This window comes from Aotus nancymaae, unplaced genomic scaffold, assembly GCF_030222135.1.
Source record: "Aotus nancymaae isolate 86718 unplaced genomic scaffold, 86718_ANA_hifiasm-v0.15.2.pri h1tg000010l, whole genome shotgun sequence".
Classification (NCBI taxonomy): domain Eukaryota; kingdom Metazoa; phylum Chordata; class Mammalia; order Primates; family Aotidae; genus Aotus; species Aotus nancymaae.
In genome coordinates, this window is record NW_026988421.1 from 14,303,148 (window position 1) to 14,324,306 (window position 21,159).

At 44.3% G+C, this 21,159-nt stretch overlaps 1 protein-coding gene across 2 annotated transcripts in view; it reads right to left on the minus strand.

Annotated features, from left to right (window-relative positions):
• Positions 1 to 828: 828 nt before the first annotated feature.
• LOC105714192 (inactive pancreatic lipase-related protein 1) overlaps positions 829 to 21,159 on the minus strand; it is a 30,923-nt gene continuing 10,592 nt past the window's right edge. The window contains exons 1-13 of one of the 2 annotated variants that reach the window (XM_012448093.2): positions 19,200 to 19,235; positions 19,017 to 19,065; positions 18,514 to 18,668; positions 17,884 to 18,009; positions 13,719 to 13,853; positions 12,318 to 12,426; positions 10,660 to 10,779; positions 10,441 to 10,560; positions 8,154 to 8,272; positions 7,118 to 7,247; positions 6,079 to 6,187; positions 4,537 to 4,704; positions 829 to 949 (exon numbers count right to left, since the gene is read on the minus strand). In XM_012448093.2, coding sequence (XP_012303516.2) covers positions 886 to 949; positions 4,537 to 4,704; positions 6,079 to 6,187; positions 7,118 to 7,247; positions 8,154 to 8,272; positions 10,441 to 10,560; positions 10,660 to 10,779; positions 12,318 to 12,426; positions 13,719 to 13,853; positions 17,884 to 18,009; positions 18,514 to 18,668; positions 19,017 to 19,065 — 1,404 coding nt within the window. In that variant the 5' untranslated portion in view covers positions 19,200 to 19,235 and the 3' untranslated portion in view covers positions 829 to 885. Of the gene's footprint in view, positions 950 to 4,536; positions 4,705 to 6,078; positions 6,188 to 7,117; positions 7,248 to 8,153; positions 8,273 to 10,440; positions 10,561 to 10,659; positions 10,780 to 12,317; positions 12,427 to 13,718; positions 13,854 to 17,883; positions 18,010 to 18,513; positions 18,669 to 19,016; positions 19,066 to 19,199; positions 19,236 to 21,159 lie in introns of those variants that run through there. The other variant, XM_012448094.2, reaches the window with a different exon arrangement.

The window sequence follows — 21,159 nt, forward strand, 5'->3', positions numbered from 1 at the left end:
CATGCTGGTTAGAAACAGAAGTCAGCACCAGGACTACCAGGGTGGGATGCAGGGCTTGGTGGACCAGGGGGAGACCCCTCTGCAGGAGTGGTGACCCAGGACACTGTGGGGCAGAAAGGCCGCCTGGAAGAATGCCCGCTCCTCCCAGGTCTGTGTGGGTTGGGCCCATGGGGATGCCAGGTTGGCTGGGGGCTCCTCGGGGTCCCAGCCAACTGGCTAATAGAAAAGCCCGTTTCATCAGGGCCCGCCCTGGGCCCCGCCTCTGTGTCGCTTTGAACTCGATGGAGAGGCCGCCCTGGCCCAGGGGAGTGGACGGAAGCCCAGGAGCACCCTGCACCTGTGCCCGCCTCTGGGCACCTCCCCAAGAGCCAGGGCTACCAAGGGGTCCCGTCACTCCCAAATCTACCTCCTCAGAGAGGCTCGTCCTCCCGGGCCTGCCGCGATCCCTCGGGGTGGTCACGATGAGTCAGGGAGGGTCGGTGAAAGAGGGATCCGGGACCAGGCCCTCCGGCCTGACGGGGACATCGGGTCACTTTGTGAGTTTAAACAGCTACCTGCCCCTCTGGGTCTCAGTTTCCTCCCTATGAAATGAGGGGCAGGGCTAAAGGCTGGCCCCCACCACCGTGCTGAGGCTCCTGAGTTCAGTCCATCGCCACCAACTCAGGCACCGAGAAGACAGTGGGCCCAGGCCAAGGATGGGGGAAAGTGTGTGACCCCGAGTCAATGGGGAGAAACCCAGGTATGGGGACATGCTCGGGACATTTGCAAAGGTTCCATTCCCAAATAAGCCCTGGAAAGCAGCCGCCGCAGGAGATAGGCTCCGAGCAGACAGATGCACCAGTGAGTTTTATTGGTGTGAACACAGCAGCCACATTGCCTCGGAGCTTAGCAGGGCGTGAGGGTGAGCAGCGTGTCTTCCCGCACTGTTCCTTCGCTACAGAAATTGTACCTGGGGACAAAAGGAAGCTTTGTAAGTGTTTGGGCCACCTTAGAAAAAGCAGGGTGATTTTTCTTTCCTAAGGGGTTAACCCCAGGTCACAGCTGATGAGTGATTCAGGAGGCACCAGGGGGCACTAGCACTGGAGCTGCAGCCAGTGCCTGCAAAACTTGCCTCCTGGAGGCTCTAGGACAAGGTCTGCTGTGGCTCTGGAATGTCACACAGGACGGTGGCCTCTGAAGGCAGGGCCTGTCACTCTCTTGTCCCCACAGGCACATGGCGGCCTCTACAGGCTCAGCAGCTAGAAGGGGACAGCGGCCACCACGCCCTGAGCACTTCTCATCTGCGGCCAATTCTGCTGCATAATTCACTTGTACAAACTTCATCCTCACCACACGTGTGAGGGTGTCTGATTATTAGTCTCACATTACAGGAGAGGTAACTGAGGCACAGAGAGCTCCCCATTAATTAGCAGAATAACAAAGATGCAAAATACAGGTCCATCTGATGCCAGAGTCTGTGTTTTCCATGGTAGGATCACACTTCAAACCTTCCTTGACCTTGTCGTCCAGCTCTGGAGTGGAGGAATCAGGCGTTCCTCCCTGGAGTTCCTCATGACCTTGCCCTTTCCTGTTTGAGTGCTTTGGGGCAGTTATCTGAGGACTCTGAGCAATGATGTAATAACTGGGAAGCTAAAGCAAATCAAGATTTTGGTCCAAGCTCTTGGAATCCTCTCATATTTTTTAGTAACCTCATTGGGGTTTTAATTCCTACTAAATAACCTGCTCACTAGGAGTCCCTCCAATGACACAGCATCAAAAGAGAAAGGCAAGGCCTGGTGTGGTGGCTCACACCTGTAATCCCAGCACTTTGGGAGGCCGAGGCAGGTGGATCGCTTGGAGGCCAGGAGTTTGAGACCATCATGGCCAACATGGTGAGACACTGTCTCTACTAAAAATACAAAAATTAGCCAGGCATGGTGACTCATACCTGTAATTCCAGCTACTCAGGAGGCTGAGGCCCAAAAATCTCTTGAACCCAGGGGATGGAAGTTGCAGTGAGTCGAGATTGCATCACCACACTCCAGCCTGGGCCACAGAGTGAGACCCCATCTCAAAAAAAGAAAAAGAGAAAGGCAACCCTCTTCATTTGTAGAAGAGGGCTCCCTCCTGTGACTGTTGAGAATTCCATGACAAGAATGCAACATCCCATGACGGTAAATGTAAAAGGTCTTATAATTAACAAAAACAAAAAAATGCAGATGTAAGCGGTTATTATTATGGTTGTTCAAGAACCACAGACTTCTCTCAGGCCTCGCCGCCTGTGAGCTCGGAAGCTATGACCCATTCCTCACTTGTCTTCCTTGGCCCCTTTCCACCTTCTCTTTCATGTTTCATTTATTCTTCCACGAAGCCTTAACCCGGCATTGGAGACCTCCGATCATATTCCCTGCACTTGCGCCCCGTCGCCCCTCACGCACCTGCACCTGTTGCCCTGCCCCTGTGCCCTTCCTCCCTCCTCCTCCCTGCTTCATCTCAAGAGCTGCCTGTCCTTCCATCACAGCCTCCCTGGGCCCTCTGCTTTTCTCCTTGGCCACTCTGTCTCTGAGCCTCTCCTGGGAGTTCTTTATTCCATCATTTGAACTTTCCTGTGAATGATAAGTCTGATTTTTCTCAGCAACTAAACTGTAAGCTCCTTGAGTATAGGCTCTGTCATTACATCCCTTACTATTTGCCAGGCCACATAGTAGGTACTTAATAAAGTCATTTGCAAGGGTACATTTACGATAGGTACTTAATAAAGAAAGAGAGGGACAGGGAGAAATAAGGAGGGGGAGGGCTGCCTTTCTCTTTGGATACTGTGCCATTGGAGGGAATCCTAGTCGGCAGGTTCCTTAGTGGGAAGTAGGAATTGAAACCCCAATGAGGTTACTAAAAAATATGAGGGGATTCTGAGAAGAGCTTGAACCAAAATCTTGATTTGCTTTAGCTTCCCAATTATCATTATTATTATTATTAAACGTTACCGGCCATTTTCCTAACAGGAAAATATTTGAGTAATTCAACTAATTCAATGTTTTTATTCCTCAAACTAGTTTAAGAGATTTGAAGCTGGTTTTGACTTTCCTCTGCTTAAAAAACCTGATGTCTCATATTGAGATGCTCTTAAGAAAGAGCCTCTCTGGAGCAGACAGCAAGGGGAGCTGCACTCAGCCACCGGAAGGCAGGTGACAGCTGATGGGCTCAGGGCCTCGGGTGTAGCCTCAAGTACGTTGTGTTCTGTTTGCAGAAAGTTTCAGGAAGCCTCAGCCTTTCCTCAGAAAACCTGGAAGATGCCGTGCCCTGGCTGATTTGGTCTCATATGTCTTACCTGTGAGCAAGTCATCTCCTGGGAACGCCTCTTATTTTTAAGATTCTAAAGATGCCACCACCTGGCATGTGTTTAACCACATAGTCCAGGATCCAGGCCATGGCATGCTTGCTAATGGAGCCTGGGGGAGCTGAATTTAAGAGTCTGAGTATCCTCCAATGGGGTCAGGGAGGAAAGGACTTGGCTGTACCTCCAGCCTGCACAGGACTGCCCACCAGCCCAGTCCAGCCTCTTCAGCACTATGCTCTAGCTTATAAGGCCTCCTGGTTCCACTGACCACCTGGTAGGGCCAGCCTCTTTATTCGCCTTGCCTCATGGGGATAGGGAGAACCTCGCTGGGTCATCCAGTTCAAGGAGACCCAGATGTGAGTCAGCCTCCATTCTACTCTGCTACCCCACCCTCCCCACCTGGGAAAGTGACAATCTCTGGGACCTAAACTCGGTGACTCCACCTAATTCCAAACTTCAAGAGCATCAGTGTCTGAGAGCCCAGGATCTCCTTGCCACAAAGCCACATGTTCTACTGGCCAGAGTTGGGGTCTGAGGTTTGAGAGGCAGTTGCTCTGCCCTCTGAGGTCACCACTCCAACTTTCCTCCAGCTGTCCCTTTTCTCTACCCACAGCCCTGTTCTTATTCAGGCCCAAAGCCAGGGAGACCACAGGTCAGGATCCCACAAGCATTGCAAACCTAGTGCTTTCTTGTCCTATATAAAATTTTCTGTTTTCCTAAAACTGATTTATTTTTTGTTTTATTATCCTGAAATATGATTGGTCTTCTCCTCTTTCAAGTATAGCTATTCACTAACCCATACTTATAAACTTGTACCCTTCAGAAAGGATTTCTTGTTCTCTTTCTTATATTTCCTCATTTTACCTTGAAAGTACAGTCTTATCTTCTGTATTCCCACAGGCAGTGCTGAAAACACCCAATAGGTGAATAATTTAACTCAAGACCTGAGACTCAATATTGTCAAAATTGACCTCATACAGCAAAATCTGGGCCTGTTGGGTAGAGATTTTTTCAAATCTATATATTGCAATAAGGTGCACCCAACAGAAACATTTTATGCTCTTTGTCAGTTGCTTGTCTGTCTGGGGAGAAGAGGCCACAGACGGGTAAATTTTTCTTGGGTTTTCTTGCTTTACCACACCTAACTTTCTAGGATGGGTTTTCATTATAACATGAATCTCTGCAAACATTTTTAGGCACCAGCCAGCAAAGATACATACACTGTCTTCTCTTCTCCCTTTTGCACAGTGATCTTGGCGGCGCCCACTTTGGGGAAGGTTGGATTTATCGCATTGTTATTCCAAAGAAACTTGACTGTCTCAATTTTTCCAACATCCAGTTTTGCATCAAACTCATGGGAATGGGTCGAGCCTGGTTTGAGAATCCCCCTTGAAATAGAGAAACAGAAACATCCCTGTTCATGGAAATGAATTCTAATAACCATACAAGGTCATGCTGTTGTTTTCTATTCCAGATTAACAAGATTATTTTTCTGAATTAATTTCCAAATAAAGAATGGAGAAATGGAAAACCAGCTATATGTTAGCACTTCAAACTAGGGTTTTTAAAACTCAAGTTAATTTCTCCTTGAAGCTTTCTTATAGAAAAGGAATAGTGGGGGCGGAGGGAGGATTGGGAAGAGATAGCATTAGGAATAATACCTAATGCAGATGACGGGGTGATGGCACGTGTATACCTATGTAACAAACTTGCATGATCTGCACATGTACCCCAGAACTTAAAGTATAATTTAAAGAAAGAAAATAAAATAGAATTCCTACATATTATTTTATATTTTTGGGAAGAATTATTTGTAACAAATTAGCCATATAATATGGCACAATAACCATGTGTTATTGTACTAATCAGACAACAGGATATCTGAAGTAATATTAAATTTATGTTTAAAAAAACCATCTATTAAGAGAGAAAGAGGCTAGGTGCGGTGGCTCATGTCTATAATCCCAACACTTTGGGAGGCCGAGGTGGGCAGATTGCTTGAGGTCAGAAGTTGGAGACCAGCCTGGCCAACATGATGAAACCCCATCTACTAAAAATACAAAAAAAATCAGCTGGGTGTGGTGGCACATGCCTGTAATCTCAGCTACTTGGGAGGCTGAGGCACGAGAATCACTTGAACCTGGGAGGTGGAGGTTGCAGTGATTTGAGATTGTGCCACTGCACTCCAGCTTGGGTGACAGAGTGAGACTCTGTCTCAAAACAAACAAACAAACAAAAAATGCCTAGGTTTACAATAGTGAAAAGAAAAATGATTGGAAGTCTGCAATTAACTTTAGTACATAAAGTAATATAGTCATGCGTTACTTAACAATGGAGATATGTTCTGAGAAATGTATCCTTAGGTGATTTCATCATTATGTGTGTGAACATTATAACATGTATTCATACAAACATAGACGGCACAGCCTACTACACACCTAGGCTGGTACAGCCTATTGCTCCTAGGTTACAAACCTGTACTACGTGGTGTGTATTGAGTTCTGCAGACAACTGGAACACAATGGTAAGTATTTGTGTATCTAAACACCCAAACATAGAAAAGGTACAGAAAAATAAGGTATAACAAACCTATAGGGCAACTGTTGTATATGTGGTCCATCAACTAAAATGTTGTTATATGTTGTATGACTATAATTTAAAAACCATAGGCATATAAAGAGATGATAAGCATTCAAATTAAGTGTGTGGTTTGAAGGCCGTGTATATCATCAAACGAGATGTAGTGCTAAATAGGAAATTACCTGAAGACATCGTACTGGTGAGTGTTTCCCTTATCTCCAAACAAAGCAACTTTGATCTGACCAGTGGCTGTTCTTCCAGACAATGTGATGGAAACTCCATATCTCCAGCCTGCACAGGAGATGGAAGAGTTCAATTTATTCACGTACAAAATAAGTAGCCTACATCCCAGATTTGTCTCCTTCTCTTACACTGAGGCAACAAAGCATAAGAAATTCTTTTCTTAAAAAAAATATTATTTGTTTTGAGATGGAGTCTTGCTCTGTCACCCAGGCTGGAGTGCAGTGGTGCAGTCATGGCCCACTGCAACCTCTGCCTCCCGGGTTCTAGCTATTTTCCTGCCTCAGCCTCCCTAGTAGCTGGGACTACAGGCATGCACCACCATGCCTGGCTAATTTTTGTATTTTTAGTAGAGACAGGGTTTCGCCATGTTGGGCAGGCTGATCTCGAACTCCTGACCTCAAGTGATCTGCCTGTGTCAGCCTCCTAAAGTGCTGGGAACACAAGTGTGAGCCACCATGGCCAGCCAAAGTATAAGAAATTCTATTTGTTAATCTAGAAATCAAACAAGACCTTAAGGAGAAGTATGTATTCAGCAGTATACCCCTCTAGAACTGCACTGCCCAGTAAGGGGGTCACTAGCCTCATGCGACTGCTTACATTTAAATCCAAATTAAATAAAATTAGAAATTTAGTTTTTCAAACTCATTAGCTATGCTGCAAATGTTAAACTGCCACATGACACTAATGGCTACACAGAATATGCCCCTCATTGCAGAAAGTTCTATTGGCCAGTTCTGCCCCAGAATGGCAGTACAGTGAGCTAAGGTGAAGAGAGAAGGAATGGGGGCTCGTCTCCACATTTGGGAAGGTAGCCCAGGAGTGCAGCCTGGCAAGCACCTGGAGGGTGACGGTGTTTGTGTCCATTTCTAAGATAATCAAAATGTACCCACAAATATTTCAGGTTAAAAGCAAGCCCCTCATTTGTAACAGAAACTATATGCTTTCTTTGTATGGGCAGGTAGTCAAAAAGCAACTTACGAGTGAAATTGCTAGCTTCTCCTGTGTTCAAGAAGAATTTCTGCTGCTCTCCACTTGTCCTGCCAGCAAATTTATCAGCATAGTGACCCATCTGTGGGCACCCTTGATCTGGACAGGGGAAGCACTTGTCCTAATGAGAAGAGATGGATGGGACTGTAAGGAGAATCTGTCTTTTTATGATTGATATATCTGAGGGAGCAGACACTCAATTTTCCTGCAGCCTGAGTGTTCTCCTTTGTAACAGCAAGGGGGTTGGAGCAGATGATCTCTAAATTACCTTCATCTGGGTCAGGGTTCCCAACTCTTAGGCACAACATATTAGAATTATTTGAGGAGCTTTAAAAAATACTGATGCTCAGGAACTAGGTTAGATCAATTATACCTTCCGTGAGTGGTGAGGCGGTGAATGATAAGTAGCCAACTCTCTGGGACAATCAACCTGGATTGTAGTCCTTACCAATTTCAGTGGTGTAAATACTCTATGGCCAGTTTCAGGCTACCAACACGATGTCTCTGAATGTGGAGTTGGGAAGGGGTACTCACACTGGCTCTTGTGAGCCAGAATAGGCAGGCTCTAGCATGTCTTTCTTCCATCTCTCCCCTTGTTGTCAGCCTGGTGCGTAGGACCCCAGCATCCACCTTGCTTTCTCTCTGGTGTGAATTATTCTCTATACATTCTTCTACTCTTGCTCTGACCTTACCAGAAATGTGCATTCCTCTGTTTTCTAAAGTCTATCATTTTAAAGCCAGATTCAGAGGTCGCCTCCCGCAGGAAGCCTTTCTATATCGTTGAATTGACTGCTCTTTCTCTCTGATTTCCCAGTTTTCCTCTGCTACATGACTCATCTCATCTAAAATTTTAGCCACCTGCTTCCTAAAGTTGTTTACTTTTTTTCCTCTTCCACTCCACAGGACCATGAACTCTGAGGAACAATGCAAAACACATGGCGAGAAGGCACTGCAAATCCCAAACACAGCAGGACGACAGTCCCACAGTGGGGTGACGCTCATTGCTCAAGGCAGGACAATAGCTTACAGCCTCAAAGGACTTGTAGGAAGCACAGGGGTATGCAGCAAACCCATCGGGGTTGAGGATGCTTTCCAAGTAATACTTGTAGCTTCTTAGGTGATTGCAAGCCACAAAGTCCCGGGTTCCTGGGAAAACAAATAAGAAAATCTGAACAGGTGATTGGGGGCTTGGAACAGCTTCTTTGCCTCTCTCCTCAAGTGGGATGGTTCCAAAGTAGGACCATATTTTCAGAAACTTAAGATAAATCCCAAATTCAGCCACAATAATGACAATTGACATAGAGGGTACTTTCCATGTACTAGGAAATGTTCTGATCACTTTATATGCCTTGTCCGTGTAGTCCTCACCCTTCTTAGGAGGTGAGTACCCTATCATCCCTATTTACATCCACACATTATCATCTTATCCCTATTTTACAGAAAGAACTACAGATCATAGCCTCGGATTTACAGTTTAGCTAATAGGTGGGAAAACTGGTCATTAAACCCACGCCCATTTGGTCTTGAGCCCATCCCTCTAGCCTTTGTGCCATCTCATGTCCCAAGCACCATGCTGGAGGTCCTCAAAGACAAGACCAGATGTGACATGAGCAAGTCAATGCAAGGACATTTTCATGCAGCAGTTACACAAATCAAAAGAAGGACTGGGTTGGACACGGTGGCTTATGCCTATAATCCCAGCACTTTGGGAGACCAAAGTGGGCGGATCACGAGGTCAGGAGATTGAGACCATCCTGGCCATGGTGAAACTCCATCTCTACTAAAATACCAAAAAAAAAAAAAAAAAAAAAAAAATTAGCCAGGCATGGTGGCGCATGCCTGTAATCCCAGCTCTTCATGAGGCTGAGGTGGGGAATCGCTTGAACCCAGGAGATGGTGGTTACAGTGAGCTGAGATCGCGCCACTGCACTCCAGCCTAGTGATAGAGCAAGACTCCATCTCAAAAAAAAAAAAAGGGTCTGCATAACTTTAGGTGGTTTTGTATGAGGATCACTCTCACGGTGTCTTGATTTTCTTTACAACCTTTCTTGGCTCCCTGCAACTCCTGCCAAGTGACAAACATCACATTACACCTTTGAGACCTGGCCTGAACTTGCTGGGCCATTTCTGATGAATAGTTTAGGCTGCCCTATGCACGTAAACCCTCATAAGGCTGTGAAAGACAAACTGCTATCTGCATATGTCATCATTCTTTTTTTTTTTAGATGGAGTTTTGCTCTTGTCGCCCAGCTTGGGTGCAATGGCATAGTCTTGGATCACTGCAACCTACACCTCCCAGGTTCAAGTGATTCTCCTGCCTCAGTCTCCTGAGTAGCTGGGATTACAGGCACGTGCCACCATGCCTGGCTAATTTTTGTATTTTTAGTAGAGACAGGGTTTTACCATGTTAGCCAGGCTGGTCTCGAACTCCTGACCTCAAGTGATCTGCCCACCTCGGCCTCACAAAGTGCTCGGATTACAGGTGTGAGCCATTGCGCCCAGCCTGTCCTCATTCTTAATAAAATTGCTTTGATGGCATCCATTTATGCTAAGCCATTTTGATGAAATTCAATAAAAATCTTTACTCATTAAATTTGTTCAGACTACTAAGGGTTTTTTCTCCTGTGTGGCGCCATGTGACAAGTCTGGATGAAAACGTCACCTGTCCATTGTCCTTTTGGCCTCATTAGATACAGGGTCCAAGCTGTATCTACAGGATGCCTTTTCTTCCCAAGTGCGCTAACTCAACAATAAAGAATAACCACCTCTGAAAGCAGTCTCCCATCTCACCTTTCTTGCCTGTGATTGCTGCTCATTCCAACTCAACATGGGTGAGCAATGGCTCTGATTGTGCGAATAGGCTTGCTGTGGAAACCATTGGGAATATTTTCATTCTAGCTACTGAAGGAGAGCTGATTACATCATTTTGAACCTTATCACTGACTCCCAAGAGAGAATTTGTAGCAAAAATTTCTTAGTTATAGTCAGGATGTTTGCTCCTATGGTATTTCCTTTCTCTATTAGGTAACTACCAATTGATTGTTGGAGTCACAGCTTTAAGCAACAGTTTTATCATTCTTTGTTGCTTGTACACAGCAGGACATCCACAGCAATGTTTTAAGGAAGCACAAAAGCAGTAAATCTGAGATATAACAAATACTACGCAGCTACAGTTTTCTGAAATAACGCCCAGAAGAGGGAATTGTATATTGTTAAAGACAGTTTCATTTTTATTCTTAAGATTTGCTACAGAAAGGTATTGCTCACTCCAGGAAAGCACCCGCCCTGCTCCCCTTGCCCCACCATGACTTTACCTGCCCAGATGCCATCGAGGTCCACGATCTGAGACAGGGCATTCTTCTTGCATCCTGGCATATTCTCTCCTCCATTGGGGAAGAAGTCAAGATGACCCATCTGTTGGTTTGTTCCAAAACCTGAAATGTTTAGAACAGCAGTGAGATTTTTGTCATGCAGGACTCTCATGGTTAAAACACAATTGTGTATGCTCACAGCTGGAGCATCGTGAGTCTCACCCAACAATGGGACCAGGGGAGCTGCATCCGTGTGAATCACATCAACAAAATCAGCATCAGAAGGATCAAGTCGCACCTCTTCAGGAGTACCCTCAAAACTTGCTTCTACAGGATCCAACCCTAAAAGAGATGATCGGCACTGCAGAACACCAGACCTGACTGTAGGTGTCAGCAGCACCAAGGTGTACAGCTGCCCAGGCTATGCCCCGCCCAACTCAAGTGGTACCAAGCCCAGAGTTGTGCAGTCCCATGGCCCTGGGTGCTGAATATCAGGACATAGAGTCTGAATCTGGCTCATTACAAAAGGGTTCCCAGTGGCATGGATGGAGGAAGGCAGATGAGCAAAGAAATTTAGATTTTGTTTAAGCAAGGATTTTTTTTCCACACCAGAGTCTCTCATTTACTTGTATATCTTTCTTCTTCAACATCCTCTTTCTCTCCCCAGGTTTGTAGAAAGGGGTGAAGCAATGTGGTATCATAGTTAAGAACACAGGTTCTGGGTCTAGGTTGCCTGGCTCCAAATTCCTACTCAGCTGCTTTTGGGGCAAGATGCATTACCTTAAGCAGGTCACTTTACCTTTTTGTGCTTCGGGTTGCTCATTTTACAAAATGGAGTGATAATGGCATCTATTTGGTTTGGTTGTTATAGATTAAATGAGTTAATATGCACTTAGCACAATGCCTGGCATATAGTCATGGGTGTATATGTAAGATATTAATAATCATTATTTTTCACAATATTTCCTTCTTAGCAGGGATCCTGGATTTGTTAATAGTTTTTGAAGGCTTGGTTAGAGAAGCTGATTAAATGGGAACATGAATGTAGTTGCCAGCTGAAAATAAAAGCGAGATTTTTTTTTATGAAAAGTTGGTTGAGCCAAACAAACAAAAAGGGAGATTTTTTTTTTTTTTTATAAAGAGTTGCTTGAGCCAAACATCAGCAAAACCAAGTCTGGATGTCGGTTCTCCCATTAACAAGTTGTGTGGCTTTGGGCAAGTTATTTGTATCCCTGAGCCTTTTTCTTTAGTTCTGAGAATTTTATGAGAAAATATAAAGCATTTTGTGCAGTATTTGGGATAAGGAGGCACTTAATCTATGCTTACTATAATAATTATAATAGCATTATGATTATCATATTATGTAGATATATCTTGTTATAATTCAAATGCTTTTATTGGGTTAAAAGAATGCTTTTGGTCATAATGGCGATTGGGGTTTCTTCTATCAGTAGAAGCAGTGGGAAACAATTTTTACGTTCTATTCTGCCTTTTATTTCAAAGAGAAGGGGGAAAGAAGTGGTAGTATAGATCCTCCTTGATTATGGTTAGCTCGGGTTCATACTAGCCTCACTCTGCATTTTCCTGGGTGTCCAGTCCTGCTGAGAGACCAACACCACCAGAAAACTGGGACCTAGAGAGGCAGGGTTAGGACGGAGGTAGAAGAAGCAAAGGGGAACAACGTCGCCCTTCCCTTGCCATGAAGGTGGAGCATGAGCTTCTTGGGGGCTCCCTAAAATGTTCTGTGCAGGCTCCAAGCAGCTCTACCACAGCCAAGGGGGACAGTCTTCTTCAGGGGAGCTCTTAACTGGACTACATTCTTGTGACCTCATTCTGGGGTTTCTGGGGACAAAACTGGGGTCCTGCCCCTGGGGCCTTACCTGTAATCCTGCTCAGGCCTGGAGTCCTGCTCCCTGCTTCTCCAGCCACATGGGCTCCCAGGCTGTGGCCGATGAGGTGAACTTTGGAAGGTGGGTAGCTGTACTCTGTCTAGAGAGGGGAGATTGTATCTTCAGTACAATTTTGTGGTGTGGTTTTTCTAAAATGGCAACCTGATGAATATTACTCCTCTGCTGAAAACCTTCCACACTTCTTGTTGCCTTCAGGATCAAGCCCAAACTCATTCTGAAGGCCTCAGAGCTCCTAACTCATCATCTATTTTTCTAGACTCTTCAGTCAAACCCTGGTTGAACATTCAAATACATTAGAGTCTCTCATCTCTGGGCCTGGTTTGTTCTTCTATTCCTGTTGTTGTCTATCCCCCAAGCACTTGCCAGCTAACATCAACAGACTAGCCTTCAGCCCCATCAGTGTGGATTAGCTGCCTTCCATGTGTTCCTGTAAAGTTCGTACTCTCCCATCAGAACCCACCAATAGATCACACTGTACTGGCATTGCAAGTCTTTACCGCAAACTCCTTGAGGGTCTGGGACCTCATGTGTCTTCTTTACCTCCTCACACTCTCCTGACATTGTGCTCCAAAAATACTGGTGAACAAGCAAATCAAATAGAGCTCTGAGGTATTTGTACATGTTGAGCTCAGAGACATTCACCCAAAGGCACTTCCTTTATTGGTCTACCATACTTCTTGTACAAATACCATGGGTTTTGATTTCTGCAGGAGTGCAGAAGTTGGTTCTTTCATAGACCCTTTAACTATAAGACAGAAATGGCTGTGGTCATCACCTGGTATAGAAAATAGTCACAAAGGATTAGCAGCTTAAAGAATTAAAGACTTAAAGAGTTAGCTAAAATGAAGTAGGGTAGGAAGAAACATCTACAATGATGGTGGCAGAAGGAATTCTCCAACGTCAATGGCACCCACACCACCAGGCCAACAGAGTTGGCACATGCCAATTGCACATACTGCCTGTGGGCTCCCTGTGGCTCTGTCTGGCAATGCTGTGCTTCACCCCACACAGAGTCCACCTGGTGGTGTGGGTGAATTCTGAAGCTAGGTGGTCTGGATCAAAAGACAGCTCTTTTATTCACTTGCTTTATGATTTTGGGGGCAAACTAGTTAAACTTTCTGGTCCTCAGTTTCTTTATCTGTAAATTGAAGATGATTTTAAAAAAAACGCTTTCTAAGTGTTAGCAATTCTTATTTTTGCTTCTACTGGCATGTTATTATGAAGGCAAATTTCAGAGTTTTAAAAGTAAGATCTGGAGAGAAATATCAATTCTTTCTATTTCTTTAATCCATAACTCTCAGCTGCATCTCTACCAAACAGGGACCAGCAGGCCATGCTTCCCTCCTCACATAGGCCACCCAGCTGACTCACCGAAAGGATGTCAAGCATCTGGGCCACCTGGGCTCCCACCACTCGCACGTTATTGGCGGCCTGTGTGTAGGTGGTTTGGGAGCCCTTCTTCCAGTCCACGCAGATGCAGTTCACCTCCTCCACTTCGAACAGGTTCTGGTGTTGGGGAGATAGCAAGTGTTGTAATGGGAGCAGAGGAAACCTTATCCAGCCAGGGCTCAGAACTGGCTGCTTGTCTCTTCTCCTAGTTAGACCATGAGATACACTAGACTCTTAGGGAATGCTGTTGAAAATTAGGAGTTTTCCTGGAGGGTGAATGCTACGAGAAAGGTAAATTGATTCCCTCTCCAGCTTGCAGATTAATTGAAAGCTGATCACTCTCTTGTTTCTTTCAACCAAATTCAGTGAGGTTGGTTAGGAAGGGAAAAACAATTACATCATGAAAAGAGTCCTATTTTGAAAAGGAAAAGCCTTAGGTGCAATCTCCAGTGGCCAGTGTCTAAATGACCTTGAGGATTTAACTGTGAGGAGTCCTTTCAGGCCCTTCACGATGCCCCAGCCTGCTGGGCATTTAATAAGCTGGAAAGTGGGAGAGAAGCTTTAGTATTTTCATAGTCAGGATGACACAGTACTTCATGGAGGAGACACATGTAGATATTTGAGAAATAGAACTGCACTGATTTAAAGGAGATTGAAGAATTCTGGAAGGAAATGTCTTCTTGGATGTCAAAGGGGCTGATATATCTTTAGTGTTCTGCCAGGCAGTACATATGACCAGCTTGAATTTAAAATAGTACTATATGGACATCCACTCAGAGACCTAATTTGAAAGTAGGCAATTACCAAGACGACAGGTGGATAACTCACAATGATGGGAAGAAACCAGTGTAAAAAGGCTGAGAATACCCAAAATCAGAATGCCTCTCCTTCTACAGGGGATCACTGTTCCTCATCAACAAGAGAACAAGGCCTGATGGAGAACGAGTGCGTTCCATTAACAGATTTAGGCTTCAGAAAGTGGATAATAAGGAACTTAGTGAGCTAAAAGAACATGTTCTAGCCCAATGTAAAGAAACTAAGAATCTTGAAAAAAGGTTTGATGAAATGCTAACGAGAATAGACGACTTAGAGAGGAATATAAGTGAATTAATGGAACTGAAGAACACAATACGAGAAATTCACGAAGTATGCACAGGTTTTAACAGTCGAATTGATCAAGCAGAAGAAAGGATATCAGAGGTTGAAGACCAACTTAATGAAATGAAACGAGAAGACAAGATTAGAGAAGAAAGAGTAAAAAGGAATGAGCAAAGTCTCCAAGAAATATGGGACTATGTGAAAAGACCTAATTTACGATTGATAGGTATACCTGAATTTCATGAAGAGAATGAATCCAAGTTGGAAGATATTCTACAGGATACTATTCAGGAAAACTTTCCTAATTAGGAAAGTTTTTGTATTGTCCTGCCTTACTGTAAGGCAGGACAATACTCAACTGCAGCTAATCCAGAGAACACCACAAAGATATTCCTCAAGTTGAGCAACTCCAAGACACACAATCGCTAGATTCACTAGGGTTGAAATAAAGGAGAAAATTCTAAGGGCAGCTAGAGAGAAAGGTCACATTACCCATAAAGGGAAGCCTATCAGACTCACAGCAGACCTCTCACCAGAAACCCTACAAACTAGAAGAGAGTGGGGGTCAATATTCAATATCCTCAAAGAAAAGAATTTTCAACCCAGAATCTCATATCCTGCCAAACTAAGCTTCATAAGCAAAGGAAAAATAAATTTTTTCACGAACAAGCAAGCACTCAGAGATTTCATCACCACCAGGCCTGCTTTACAAGAGCTTCTGAAAGAAGCACTACAAACAGAAAGGAACAACCAGTATCGGTCATCCCAAAAACTTACCAAAACGTAAAGAGTATCTCTATAATGAAGTATCTACATCAACTAATGGGCAAAATAGCCAGCTAGCATTAAATGACAATATTGAACTCACAAATATTAATATTAATTCTAAATTTAAATGGATTAAATGTCCCAATCAAAGACACAGACAGGTAGATTGAATAAAAAGTCAAAACCCATCGGTACGCTGTATCCAGATCTATTTCACAAGCAACGACATACAAAGACTCAAAACAAAGGGACGGAGGAAGATTCACCAATTAAATGGAGAGCAAAAAAAAAAAAACAAAAAAACAAAACAAAAAAAACCCCAGGAGTTGTAACTTTCGTCTCTCACAAAATAGACTTTAATAGTAACAAAGACTAAAAGAAACAAAAAAGGACAATACATAATGGTAAAAGGATCAATGCAACAACAGGAGTTAATGATTATAAATATATATGCAGCCAATACAGGAGCACCCAGATACATAAGACAAGTTCTCAATGACTTATAAAGAGACCTGGACTCCCGCACAATAATAGCGGGAGATTTTGACACCATATTGTTAATATTCGACGGATCAACGACATAGAAAATTAATAGGGACATCTATGATTTGAACTTAGACCTGGAATAAGTAAACTGATTGAATATTTATAGAATTCTCCATCCCAGGTCCACAGAACATACATTTTTCTCAGTATCATATTACACCTATTTTGAAAGTGACTACGTAATTGGAAGTAAATCACTCTTCAGCATTTGCATGGCATTTCACAGACTTAAATGAAATATTGGTTGGCTGTTTGTTTGTTATTTTCTTCCCTTATTCCTTCCCATCTCCATTGTTAAGCACAATTACCGGCATAAAAGAGGTTTTTAATACCTATTTTTAGATTGCATTCCAGCCTGGGCAATAGAGGAAGAATCCTGTTCTCCATCCCTCTTTTTCTTTCTCTTTCTTTCTTTCTTTCTCTCAAAAAAAAAAAAATAGTACTATAAATTTAAAATCCACTTGGAATCATTTCACATACAGTATACTAATATGTGTGATCACATGCACAGAGATATTAGGAGTTTTCTCCTGGGAGTTTTCTCCTCAGGACTTTTCTTCTTCTTCTTCTTCTTCTTCTTTTTTTTTTTTTAGACAGAGTCTCACTCTGTCCCCCAGGCTGGACCAGAGTGCAGTGGTGCCATCTTGGCTCACTGCAACCTCTGCCTCCCAGGTTCAAGTGATTCTCCTGCCTCAGCCTCCTGAGTAGCTGGGACTACAGGCTCCCGCCACCACACCCAGCTAATTTTTGTGTTAGTAGACATGGGATTTCACTATATCGGTCAAGCTGGTTTCGAACTCCTGACCTCAGGTGATCCACCTGCCTCAGCCTCCCAAAGTGCCGGGATTACAGGCGTGAGACACCACGCCTGGCCAGGACTTTTATTTTCAAACAATCCCGAGGAAACTTTCACAAGCTTGGAGAATCTGGGGTATAAACTGTATCACTGAGATGATTATTAACGACAGGACGGGAAAGGTGCCAAGAGTGAAATGCCTGGTAAACTAAGGCCAAATGTGGAGTGACTTTAATTTCCCGGGTTTGTAATTTTTCCTGTTGACGTTACCAATCATTGTTATTAATGTACGTGCGGAAGGTAGGCTTCTGGGGTAAATTTCTAGTGACAGAAAAATCGATTGAACTAGTCTCCACATAAAGAGGAAGTATGATGGTATATTGTGGCATATTGCACATGTGTGTGCATGCCTATATACAAGTTGTACACATTTCCATGTGTGCATGGATGTCTGTATGTGTGCAAATGCATGTATTCTTCTGTTGCTGTCCTTCTGACCTATATTACATGTAGGTGATACTTTCTCTTCTGTCATTGTAGGAACCCAGTCTTAGTTTCTTATGTCTTGATTAAATGGTCACAGTAACATATGTCAGCCTCCCAGGGATAGGGGATTGATTTGAACAAAAAAAATCTCTATAGTCTCTCGTTTATGGAATACAAAGTATCCTCACTAAAAATGGAAGCAGAAAACATCAGCCCTCGGTTTAACCAGAAATTAGATAGTAGGAGTATTTTTCAAATAGCAAATGTAGTTGCTTCAGGGTGCAGATGTGGTGCAGGAACATGGAAAGGCATTTTAATTTCTGTGAAGAGAAACATTTTAATTGCATAAAGTTACCTAAGGTGTAAAAATTTCTGGAGTGCGTAAAGTGAGGTAGAGATGTTAGCAGGAAGTGGCGGCTGCAGCTGGCCTCAAGGACCAGAGCCAGCTCCTACCTTGCACATGTCTGTCAGCCAGCTCTCATCTCCTTTGTCTATGAAGCCGTGGATGATGAACCGGGTCTTTCTGTTCGTTTGAAAATTTGATGCCTCAATTGTTGATGGATCAGAGGGGAGGAGAATCTGTGACAAATGCAGAAGTGCTGCATGTTTTTGCAGCCCAGCCCCACAGGCCTGTCTTTCTCCTTCATTTCTGCCTGTCCCAATGCCTCTACCTTTCAAAGCTTAGCAAAAAGCTACTTCTTCCGTGAAGCCCACCCTGATCTTCCTTTACCTGCCCCAGCTCTACAGGTGAGTAATTACTGCTTCCGCTGGGTCTGGATTGTGGTTTGAGGTCGTACCTTCCCTGTGGTTCTTGTTAGATGGTAAGCTCTTTGCCCCACACCAGAATCACACAGCAGTTAGAGGTTCTAGCAAATGTGAACCATTCATTCATTCAAGTCAACATTCAAGTCACACATACTAAAGACCTGCTCTGTCTAGGTCTAGCCAGGTCTAGGGGACAGCTTGAGGGATGGGGTGGGGCATGGTGGAGGAAGAGGGCACAGAGATAAGGTATTCGTGGTCTGCAGGGTGGGCATAGCCCCGTGCCCAGTTACAGTGATGTTAAAATGACAGAGGTCTCACTTGAAAGGTGTTTGGGTTTTCATTGGTGTACAGCAGGAAGCGGGTGCCGATCTTCTCAGGGCTCCAGGGCAGAATTTTCAGGGGCCTGATTGCTGTCCCAGCCCAGGGCTCGGTGTCAGAAAAGCACCCGAGGCCCTCATAGCAAACTTCTTTTCCTGCAGAGAAAGAATGAATCTGCTCAAGGATTTGCTCTCAAGGTGAGCTCTGGGGTGTCACTGCTGTCACCCTTCTCTTTAGGGCCTGGTCACCCTTCTGTTCAGGGACAGTCTGAGCATAATGGATGCACCTATTTCAACTCCTCCCACTCTCTTCTTGACCCCAGCGCCCACCTACTGGCCTGGTATCAGTCCCGTTGAATCGCACAGGGACACCACTGGTGCCTTTGTTTAGGGTTACCATCAAAACTGAAAAGTTCTAAGTCCCATTCCTAGCTCTTCTGATACATTTATTTGACTAATGTGATAACGGGCATTACCCTACTAGGTAGGTGTGGTGTCTCTTACCTTTGGCTACTCCCAGCAGGAAAAGCGTGATTGTCCAGAAGATCAGCATCTACAATAAATTCAAACATAACTCAGTCTCACCAGGCATTGCCAGAGCAGTGAGCACCAACGCCCAGGACTTCAGCGCTGTTTGCCTCACCTGCATGTCACAGTGGGGGGAAATGAGGGGCAAAGGTGGCTTACCCTGCCTAATGTTCCAGGTATTCCCTCCCACTGGATTGAGTATCCAGGGCTTTTAAAAATATATATTCCAGCCTTATCATTTGGACACTACTTCAAGAAAACAGCAGGTGATGATAGCCCATGCTGTGCACGCTTAATAATTTAATCTGCCCAAACACACAAAACAAGATTAATAGTAGCTGTCAAGTCTTCCCACAAGTCTGGGAAGATGACAGAATGATTGGTAAAAGCAGGGAGTGAAGTTACTAACCTTGTACCTGTGTAACTATGCATGTACTTGTCAGCTGAATGGGCCCCCACTTTTCAATTTTCTATTTCATCACCAAATAGTTTACGAGTCTCAATAGAAACACGGCAGTGAACCCTAATAATAGAGGATAGTGTTTCTCACTTAGAAGAGATAAAAATGCCCACAAATAGCTGAAAGTAAAGATACATCTCTGATTAAGAAAATCTCTTCTCTTCTCTTCCCTCCTCTTCCTCTTCCTCCTCCTCCACCACTACTACTACTTCCTCCTCCTCCACTTCTCCTTCTTCTTCTTCTTCCTCCTCCTCCTCCTCCTTCTTCTTCTTTCCTCTCTCTCTCTCTCTCTCAGACTAGCAATACCTGGGCATGTGAGCTTTGGAGAAAAATTCAACAGCCCCCACAGTAGCCTCTGACCACAGTTCTCCCATTAACTGCCTATTCCATTGCCTATGCAATGAACCAATCCAAAATTCAACAGTTTAAAGTAATAGCAATGATTGTATTATGCCACTACAATCTCAATAGTTGGGTTCAGGAGCCCCCAGAGGCCCATGCCACGTGTGTTGAGTTTCCCCAGGGCCTCTGAAGGTGCACACCTGCAGGTAATTCTTGGCTGCTGTGAGACCATCATGATACACCCAGAGACCTGCGCATCTGTGAGCAGCCCAGCCAGTTCACACAGCAAGGCAGATAAGCCCTCACAAAGCAAACACCATGAATGCTTCCCCTTGCCAAGTCAAATATGCCTCAGTGTCAAAGTTCTCAATCCTGAATAACCAGAACACAAGAGTACAGCCTAAAGACTCCTGTTAAGAAAATGGAAAGGACTCCTGGAATCATAAAGAATAGTTGCCAACAGGGAGGCTTACTAAGTACGGTCAGAATTGCAAGCACCTGACATGTATTAGCTAATTAGTCTTACAACAACCCCATAAGCCTCTCTTTATAAATGTGGAAACTGAGGCACAGAGAGATAAGTAAATTGCCTAAAAAGTCACACAGTTAATGAGTGATGAGGTAAGATTTGAATTCAGGCAGTACAGAGCGAATAAGGACTTGCTGAAAACTCAGTTGTGCTGATCTAGTAATCAGCATTCTTCACTGGATGTCAACCGTGTAGGACAAGAGGGATACACAGAATGAGTCAAAGGGGAAAACGTGAAAACCCCCTTGGCCCCGACCTGTTTCCTCCCCACTTCCAGGCTTCCCCAGGATGGACAAACAGGTTAGACTTGGCGATGGATTGTGAAGCTGCTCACAGTTCTTCATCCCTTCCTCCTTTACCCACACCCTTTGCAATGTGATCTTGCAGCTCCTTCCATCAAGAAGTGGAGCTTATTTCTCCACCCCTTGAATCTGGGCTAGATGTGGTATGACTTGATTTGGTCATTAAATGTGGTAACAGCAACATCTTTGAACAACTCAAAGCCAGCTGGCCCCCAAGTATGTAAAAGACTCAGTCAAGATTAGTGGCACTGCCTACTCAACCCATTCTAGCCACAGAGGCATGAGTAAATCCAGCCAAGACCAGAAGACCCACCCAGCAAACCCAGATTTGTGAGCACTGATAAATGCTTACTGCTTTGAGCCACTGAATTGGGGATAGTTATGCAGCAGTAGCTAACCAGTACAGGAACCCAAGCTAGTCCTGGGATTCAGAGAGAGCAGCTCCTGTTGCACTCACTGTTACTGTTCTTCAGCACACAGCATCAG